Below are 9,956 nucleotides of genomic sequence, written 5' to 3' on the forward strand. Positions count from 1 at the left end.
CTTTTCCTGGCATGTCTTTTATTGTGTTGTCCAATGCGCACGATCTGAGTCACGCGATTTAGTAAGCTAATCCAAGTTTGTTGGCTTTTTTTTTTCCAATTTGTTAATTATTATTTTATTCAATCAAGTCTTTGTTAGTAATTAGAACTTACATGTCTTTTTGGTTTGCTTTCTGATTTGTCATCACAACCTCTTGAACAAGTTGCGGGTTTGGTAGATATATTTGGATTAACTTTGATCATATTATTTTTTATTTTCTTCCTACCGTACTTGGTTAGATTGAAATTTATCATCATTTGATGAATGTTATTTCTTTATCCTTGTTTTTTTTTTGTCATCTTATTAGTTAAGATAACTTATTTAATCTAGTCGAGTCTATGATTTAAATCGTGATTTTTTTTTATGTTTTTATCAAAACACACTTACTGTCTCTTAACATTTTTTTTTAATGCTATTTTTTTTCCCGGACCACGAGATTAGTCATGTCTAAAACATATTGAATCATGGGATATGTTTATACACACATATACATCTGACATAAGCTAATTTAGTAATATTTATAATAAATAATTTTAAATATCAGAAAAAATGATAAAAAAATCTAAAAATAAAAATTTTGAAGGCCTCGGTAGGGTTCAAATTAAGAATGTTGAATTGGTGAATTTTGTGTATAAAATAATTGATCATAGGCTTTTAAGCCTATTTGTAAGATATCATTCGGTTTGCAAGCATAGATTAAATTTTGAAAAAATAAAAATAAAAAGAAAATGTCCTCACTTTCCTTGGTGAGTAACCGATAATTAATATATGTTGCCATTTGTCTAGTAGATTAATTACAACTCATCAATCTTAATGTGTAATGTGTTGAAATTAATGATGTGATAATGACTTCCAATTGAACTCATGCAAATATTTTATAGCGATTATGAACCATTTTCGTGTTTAATATTATATCATGAATCTGGGAATAAATTTTAATTGATATCTCAAAAGAGACTCACGTTTCCTCCAAATTAAGATTTAATTTTTTTCAATATTTTCGAAGTCCAAATATTCTGTGAAAAAAAAAAAAACAGTACACCATGCACGTATATATAATAGTAGAATTATATTATATTCTTAAAAAGAAAAAAGCTTCTCATAACTCCACATAATTTCATTAATGATATCACACACACACGAACTTCAATTGTTGAAAGCCATCCTTTGCTTTTGAACTTCCGATGGCAGCTTCACATCTGTTGCCAGTCCAATAGCTTGAAGAAACCTTACAACATACCAAGTCATGTCAATCTGCCACCATTCCAGGCCATGCCTGGCTGAGTATTCAAAAGCATGGTGATTATTATGCCAACCTTCTCCAAAAGTAAGCAACGCAAGCCACCTTAAACAAGTTTGCAGAACAAAATTATTAGAAATAACCAAATCAGAATGATAAAAGCTAAGAGCAAAAGGTATTACCAATTGTTCCTAGACAAGTCGCCGGTGTTCCACGCTCGCTTTCCCCATAAATGAGAAGCTGAGTTTATTAGCCAAGTGATGTGCAAAGCCAGTGCGGTTCTCACACCCTGAAATGGTCAGCAGTAAATTAGTTTTGTTGCATAAGCTATACAAGAATGAACCTAATTGACTACTGAGGCCTGAGGAGGGTGATAAGTGTTTAAATTTTCATGTCCATTTCAATGTCTGGTCACCGATCAAATATGAATGAGTAAATCCTGAGTTTATTAGCAGACAGTATTGCCCTTTCATTTTACACCATGATTTTCGTGCCATTTGCCATTTACTTCCAATCAACTTGAGAAATTCATGTTCCAAGAGGTTGCGTTTGATGAAATTAAGTTCCAGTATAAAAAAGACAAATACTAATTTTGGCTATCTCTGTATATTTTCATGAAAAAATGAGAGAGGAGGACATGAGAAGTATTCCATACCATTCCCCATACAAGGAAGGGAAATCCTCCCACTGCATATAGCAGAACTCCAAGCGCAATTGGATGTAGAAAGTACGTGTTTTGCATGAACTTGTAAAAGGGTTGCTTCTCTAAATCCCCAACATTGTTTTGCCCTCCACACTACCAAATCATATATTTTTAACAGAATAAGCAGCAATAACACAATTTAATTTACACTAGGAAATTTGTTCATTTGAGGAGGATGAACATACAGACCTTTTCAGTAATATAATTATTGTCAAAGAGCCAAGTGATGTGACTAAACCAAAACCCTTCAGTAGGGCTATGCGGGTCTCTCTCAGAATCACAAAACTGGTGGTGGTGTCTATGAGTGCTAACCCAAAAAATAGGATCCCTCTGAAACCAACATGAAGCCATTAAAAACTGATAACACAAAAAATCAAGGAAAGAAAAGGTTAGGGTACACCTACTTGAAGAGCTTGAACCCCACAGTATGCAAAAAAATACTCGAGCCATTTTGGAAGCTTGAAACTCCTATGAGAAAGATTCCTATGGAAAGAAAGAGTGATACCTAGAAGTCCAGTGACAATACCGAGGCCAATGGTAACCCAAAATGCAGGCCAAGTGAAATAAAAAGGTGCAAACAAAGATAGAAAATGCACTGACGAAACTATAGCAGCATTGGCTATATCTGATGAATTCCATTTCCTGCCCCAAAATACCTGCCTTCTTCTCCTCACCACCACATCTGACAGAAAGATTTTCCCGAGGTTCCTAGGCTCGGCCTCTGATAGAGGGGCATTATCAGCATCAGCCACTACTTGTAGTGCTTTTTTTGTACTGCTATAATTCTTATTTGAAGCATCCAAAAGACTTGATAATTTTTCTTTTTTGCATTTGTTGGTTGTTAGTGGTAGGAACTTGGGGTTATAGTGACCATAATTTAGGAGTATAGCAGGTGGAGAACCCAGTTTCTTAGCATGGGTAAAAGGCAGAAAAAGGCAAGGTTTGGATTTGGTCAATGGAGATGTCATCAAAGCCATTGAGACTTAAAAGAGGATGTATTTTGAAAGAATTGATTATTTTGAGGGGGTTTATATAGAGCTAATTTGTTTTTATGTTTCAAAAACTTTTAAAAAATTAAATTTTTTTATTTTTTATTTTAAATTATTTTTTCTATATTTTTATATCTTTTTATATACTAATATAAAAAATAAATCTTAAAAAATAAAAAATATATCATTTTAATATATATCTAAAAAACACATTTTAATAAACAATCAATAGAAATTCCACACATGCTAAAAAGGTGAATCACATTCAAATGGCATGCAGCGCAATATAATAGGGGCGTCAATGTAACACTTTAAATCTCAACTAGGCTCCACCAAAATAAAGTATAATTATAAGGGCGGGGATTTGGAGCAAATATAAAACTAATAACATGATGAGTTTAAAATGTTATGCTATATACTTAGTAGCTATTTGCTTTTGCGTTTCAAAAATATTTTTAAAAAAATATAAAAAAATTTTATTTTTTTTTTTGCTTCAAATTAATATTTTTTTGTTATTTTTTGATCATTTTGATACACTGATTTTAAAAATAATTTTTTAAAAATATAATTTTGATACATTTCTAAGTAAAAAATACTTTAAAAAACAACCGCAACCACACTTCCAAACAATCTCAGAAAATAGCGCGATGACTTGTTGTAATAGAACATTTAACTAAGTATTAATTGTTATAGATCGTGCAATGCTTATTCCATGGGATTATTGTTGTATTTCACAAGTTCTTCACACGCACCTCTTCAGCCTGACCATCATTTTTCATTACTTATTATAGATAGTTAGGTAATGAAGTATCATTTGTATCTAATTATTAGTAATGTTAATTGTAATTAAGTTAATCTTAGTTTCTAGAAAGAATGGTTGGTGAAGTAATTTCTGAATTCCTTAATATATGTGATTGTGAGCCTGAGGTCATTATGAATGAATGATTGTTGAATGTTAAACAATATGTGACAGGACGATATTATAGTTGTATTGAAGAATTTAGTAGACATTAATTTTTGGATAGTGCCTCGAAAAAAGAAAATGCTGTTGAAATTTTATTAAATAACTAAATTAACCATTGAAATGGTATAGTCCTTATATGATGATAACACGATGAGTAATTAACGAGGACATGAGTATATCAATTTATACATAAGCAATGAGGACATGAATATATTTATTTAAAAAAAGTATTAAATTGATGAATTTTTCCTTGTTATTTATAATTTTGATGTGCTAATATTAAAAATATATATATAATTTTGATGTATTTTATATTGAAAAGCATCATGCACTACATTACTAAAAACACAATATTTTATATGTTATGGAGGACTGATTTCAATTGGGAAAAAAAAGGAGATGATGTGCTTCATTTTTCATATTTTGTTGCTTCTTTCAAGCTAATGAGAGTGAGATGGGTGTAGGAGAGGTGTAGCAAGTGATTTAACAACTAAGTGAGTTCTAACGTGAGAGAGAAAGAGGTTAGTGTGAGAAGGAGTGATTTTGAAAGATAAAGGAGTAATTTTGGAGAAATTAGTTCGCAAGCTTGGCAAATTAGTTGCGGTAAAGTATTTTTCTTGATTTAATTTCATTACTTTTGTAAAATCTTGCCAAGAGTTGAAAATCCTTAATTTTGGGAAAGTTTGGGTGATTTTGGAATAGTACTGGGAGTGAAGATTTTTTTTTTAATTGATGGGCTGTATTGTGGAATGTGTTGTAGAATAAGAAATATTATATTATTGATATATTGACTTATCGTCTGTGCATTGAAACACCGCAACTCATCTCTCCATTTTTTTTGTTGCATCGTCTCGTTCAACCTTGCATAAGCCACCAATTTCCTTGTAGATTTGATGTTGATCTAAATTAAATATTGGTTAATGAGAATGCCAACTTGCCTTTCAGTTTCCTATGCTTTCAGTAAAAAGTTGTGGTTAATGCCATTTTTTTTTGTTGTGCTTTCACTAAAGATGTGGTGGCAAGTTCTAGCTCCTACCAAGATGAATAGGTAGGTGAGGGGTAGAAGTTGTTGGTGTAGTTTGTAAATGAATAAAGAAAAGATATTTATCCCACTTTGGAAAGAAACACTCCCTCCTAATGTTTCTAAGTGTGGGTATCTATTGTGTAGTAAATTAAGCCATGGTAGACAAACTCTCATATTTGGCTTTCTAATGTTATTATATGAATATTTATAATATCAAAAGATAGCATTTGGAACTTGAAACTTAATATGAACAATTATACTATTTCATGAATAGTCATACTGTTTGATGAACAATCATATTATTTCATCAACAATCATGTTGTTTGATGAATAGTCATATTGTTTCATCGTTATGTTTCAAGTCTATAAAAACATGTTACTATACAGAAAAGATATACAATAAAAAACAAATATTCTTTTCTTGGTCTTATCTTCTCATTCTTTTAGAGGTTTAGAGGGCTTAGCTGTATCCTGGAGGTGTTGTCTTTATGTGGGACAAATAAACACCTTAAAGATAGTGTTTTCACGTCTTTAAGTCAACTTCATATTTGTTTCCATCCTAAACATTTCTAACAATTTTAAGGTGTTTATTTTGATGGAGATAAATATGAATTCTAGCATCAAAGTTGTTAAGGATGTCAAAATTCAACTAGATCGGTTTGATGGTACGAATTACATAAGATGGATGGATAAGATGATATTCCTGCTTACTTCATTAAAGATTTACTACATTCTTAATCCGAATTTATCTGCACTACCTGAACTACAAGAAGATAAATCTGTCACTATTAAGACTGCAAGAGTAAAACGTGAAGAAGATGAAGTGCTTTATCGAGGGCATATACTGAATACTCTGACCAGTCGACTTTATGACATCTTCTCCAAATTAAAGTCACCAAAAGAAATTTAGGCTGCCTTGGAGACACACTACAAGCAGGAAAAATCAGGTTCTGATTGTTTTCTTGCTTTAAAAGTTTTTGAGTATGAGATTACTAACAATAAGCCAATGATAGATCAAGTCCATGAAATTCAAATGCTGATATCAAAACTTAGTGATTTGGATATCAGAGTTCCTGATTCACTTCAAGTGGGGGCTGTTTTATCAAAACGTCCTCCATCCTAGAATGAATATAGGAAGAAGATGTTGCATTCTACAGACAATTATACATTTGAACAGTTTCAAACACACTTGCAAATTGAGGTTCAATCTTGTATGCGTGAATTGCAAGCAACAAATTCTAAAGTGAATTTGGTTACTGAAACTGGTTTGACAATGACTCAAAACAATCTGAAAGTGCAAAAAAAAGGAAACAAATTCAAGAAGAAACAAAATGTTAATAAGAAGCATAGAGTTTGTTTCCATTGTGGAAATAAAGGGCACCATATAAAAGAGTGCAGATTCAAGAATTTCAACAAGAAAGGTGGTTCTTTTAAAGTGAATATGGTTGAAAAAGACGAAGTTAGGGAGTTAGTTGCCATGGTTTCAAACATTCAAATTAGAATGACTACCGAATTAAATATGGCAACTAATGTTCTAAAAACTTCAGATTGGTGGCTGGATTCTGGTGCAACAGTTCATGTTTGCAACAACAAAACATGGTTCAAGACTTATGAAGAATTGAAAAAACTTAAAGAGGTCTTGATGGGCAACCATAATTCTGCCAAATTTTTGGGAAAAGGAACTATTGAGTTATATTTTACTTTTGGACAAAAATTGTCTTTACTCAATGTGTTTCATGTTCCTGAAATTAGGAAAAACTTTGTATATGCTAGTCTCTTGAGCAAGAAAGGGTTCAAGATTGTTTTGGAGTCTGATAAGGTTATTGTAACTAAGAGTGGGATGTTTGTAGGAAAGGGTTATTCCTGTGATGACATGTTTAAGTTCAGTATTAATGAAATCAATGTTATTTTTGCATATGGTTGAATCTACTTCTCTTCTTTGGCATGCTAGATTAGGACATCTAAATTATATATATTTGAAATATATGTGTAAGCATGGTTATATTTCATATCAACATAATAATAAAAATAAATGTAAAGTATGTATTCAAGCAAAGATGACAAAGAAGCATTTTCCTAAAGTAAAAAGGAATTCTCAATTACTTGAGTTGGTCCATTCTGATATATGTAAAATAAATGGTATGTTAACAAGGGGTGAGAAAAGATATTCCATATCTTTCATTGATGATTATTCTCGTTTTACCTATATTTACTTGTTAAGAACTAAAGATGAAGCCTTTGGAAAATTCAAGGAATTCAAGAAAATGGTAGAAAATCAAAAGAAAAGGCAAATTAAAGTTCTTAGAAGTGATAGAGGTGGAGAATACTTTTCTGAGTTTTCTACATTTTGTGAGGAAAACGGAATAATCCATCAAATGACAGCACCCTATACACCACAACATAATGGACTTGTTGAAAGGAAAAATAGGACCTTAGTGGATATGGTCAATGCCATGCTTTTGAATGCTAAATTACCAAATAATTTATGAGGTGAAGCCTTACTTACTGCATGTCACTTTCATAATAGATACTATCTAAAAAATCAAATGTTTCTCCCTATGAAGCATGGAACGGTAGAAAACAAAATCTGAATTATTTTAAAGTGTGGGGGTGTGTAGCTTTTTATAAAATTTCTGATCCTCAAAGAACAAAATTATGACCTAGAGGTCTTAAGAGTGTTTTTGTTGGTTTTGCACAAAATTCAAAGGCTTATAAACTTTTGGATTTAGAAACTAATATGATTGTTGAATCTATACATGTTGAATTTATCGAAGATAAATTCATAAGTGATTCAAATGTGCAAGAACCAAATCTAAAAGTAATGACTTCTAGCTCAACGTTAAGTGAAAAACGTAAAAACCTAGAAGTAATAGGTTCAAGTGAACCTAGAAGAAGTTAAAGAGTTAGAAAGAAAAAACACATAGATACAGATTTTATTTCTACTGATTCAATTATATTTTTAGTGGAAGGTGATAGAATACAATATTAAAAAAGACACCTATGATCCTAAATATAGAAGATGATCCAAAGACATTTGGTCAAGCTATGTCTTCTAGGGATGTTGTTTTTTTAGAAAGAAGCGGTAAATGATGAAATGGATTCAATATTGTCTAACAATACTTGAGTCCTAGTAGATTTACCTTCAGGTTCTAAACCAATAGGATGTAAGTGGGTGTTTAGAAGAAAATACAATACCGATGGTTCTATACAAACCTTCAAGGCAAGATTGGTTGTCAAAGGTTTTACTCAAAATGAGGGTGTTGATTATTTTGACACTTATTCTCCAGTGGCAAGAATTACATTAATTAAAGTTTTATTTGCATTAACATCAATTTATAAATTGTATGTTCATCAAATGAATGTAAAGACGGCTTTCCTAAATGGACATTTAAAGGAAGAAGTGTATATGGACCAACCTGAGGGTTTTATACTTCATGGAAATGAAGAAAACGTCTGTAAATTGGTAAAGTCTTTATATGGTTTAAAACAAGCTCCGAAACAATGGCATAAAAAGTTTGGCAAAGCAATTTTGTTGAATGGTTTTCATCACAATGGTGCTGATAAGTGTATGTATTCCAAATTTACAAAAGATTTTGGTGTGATTATTTGTCTCTATGTAGATGACATGTTAATATTTAGCACCAATATGATTGGAATAGTTGAAACCAAAAGGTATCTCACTTCTATCTTTAAAATGAAAGATCTTGATGAAGTAGATACAATTTTAGGTATCAAAGTTAAGAAACATAGTAGTGGCTATGCACTTAATCAGTCACATTATATTGAGAAAATGCTCGATAAGTTTAAGTATCTCAATATAAAGGAGGCTAATACCCCATTTGACTCTAGTATGAAGTTAAATTATTATTGTGATAAAACGGTAGCACAACTAGAATATACTAGTGCCATTGGAAGTCTTATGTATGATATGCATTGTACAAGACCAGGTATAGCTTTTCCTATATGCAAGTTATCAAGATATACAAGCAAACCAAATACAGATCATTGGAAGGCTATTGCAAGAGTCTTTGGTTACCTAAAAAGAACGATCGATTTAGGCTTGTTTTATTCTGATTTTCCAGCTATGATGGAAGGATATAGTGATGCAAGTTGGATGACTAGTTCAGTGATAATAAGTCCACATCAGGATGGATTTTCTCACTTGGAGGAGGTGCAATATCTTGGGCATTAAGAAACAAACATGCATCTCTCATTCTACCATGGAATCAGAATTTATTGCTATAGCTGCTGCAGGTAAAGAAGCAGAATGACTAAGAAATATGTTGTTTGATATTAAGTTGTGGCCACAACCTATGTCAGCTATTTCTTTATACTGCGATAGTGAAGCAACTATGTCTCGAGCTTATAGTAACATTTACAATGGTAAGTCAAGACATATAAGCATTCGACATGGATATATTCGAGAGTTGATTACAAATGGTGTAATCACCATTGTCTATGTGAAGTCTGTGAATAATTTAGCGGATCCGCTCATAAAAGGACTATCTAGAGACATGGTATGAAAAACAACTAATAGAATGAGGTTGAAACCTGTTATTAAAGATACCAGTAATAGGAACTCAACTTCGGATTAGCAAAAAGCTTATCTCTTAGTTTAATGGGTAACAACAAGTTACTGTTTTGTATCTGTTGGATACTGATAATTAATTTGAGTCCCTATTCTGATAGTATTCAGTGTATTCTATTACGAAAAGTAGGATGAGCGTGGGCTCTTAATGGAATTTAAATTTCGTGTCTAATGTAATAGAGACATGTATAATTCTACCTATATAAATATAAAAGTTGTGCCGCTTTTGACAAGAGTTAGGGTTTTCTCTTGTAAATATTCAAGAAAAAAATTATTATGATTTTAGCACATGGCCATAATAATGCTAAACAGTTGTAAACCTCTTTAAGAGTTTAGATAGTATTATGTGTGTAATATTTTTTATTCTACAACAAAAGTTTTGGTTTAATCTGCGGACACCAATAACTTT

The 9,956-nt window shown here is 31.6% G+C and overlaps 1 protein-coding gene across 2 annotated transcripts; it reads right to left on the reverse strand.

Moving 5' to 3' along the window:
- Positions 1-1,089: 1,089 nt before the first annotated feature.
- On the reverse strand, positions 1,090-2,979 carry LOC18103457 (palmitoyl-monogalactosyldiacylglycerol delta-7 desaturase, chloroplastic). Of its 2 annotated transcripts, XM_006377824.2 has the most exons (5): positions 2,387-2,979; positions 2,172-2,312; positions 1,935-2,075; positions 1,462-1,568; positions 1,090-1,384 (listed from the first exon to the last, which is right to left on the reverse strand). In XM_006377824.2, the coding sequence occupies exons 1-5, from the start codon at positions 2,957-2,959 to the stop codon at positions 1,186-1,188; spliced, it is 1,161 nt and encodes a 386-aa protein (XP_006377886.1). In that variant the 5' UTR covers positions 2,960-2,979; the 3' UTR covers positions 1,090-1,185. The 2 variants fall into 2 exon arrangements, with proteins under 2 accessions (XP_006377886.1, XP_024436850.1); XM_024581082.1 differs by lacking the exon at positions 1,935-2,075.
- Between the last annotated feature and the right edge of the window lie 6,977 nt (positions 2,980-9,956).

The sequence above is a fragment of the Populus trichocarpa genome, chromosome 11, assembly GCF_000002775.5.
Source record: "Populus trichocarpa isolate Nisqually-1 chromosome 11, P.trichocarpa_v4.1, whole genome shotgun sequence".
NCBI lineage: Eukaryota > Viridiplantae > Streptophyta > Magnoliopsida > Malpighiales > Salicaceae > Populus > Populus trichocarpa.

Bases quoted from the DNA above. Each gene is read 5' to 3' on its own strand.
- LOC18103457 (XM_006377824.2), bottom strand. From the start codon at position 2,959: ATGGCTTTGATGACATCTCCATTGACCAAATCCAAACCTTGCCTTTTT. The intron at 1,569-1,934 runs GTATGGAATACT...TGACCATTTCAG, and splicing joins CCTTCCTTGTATGGGGAATG to GGTGTGAGAACCGCACTGGC. The intron at 1,385-1,461 runs GTAATACCTTTT...AACTTGTTTAAG, and splicing joins GACTTGTCTAGGAACAATTG to GTGGCTTGCGTTGCTTACTT.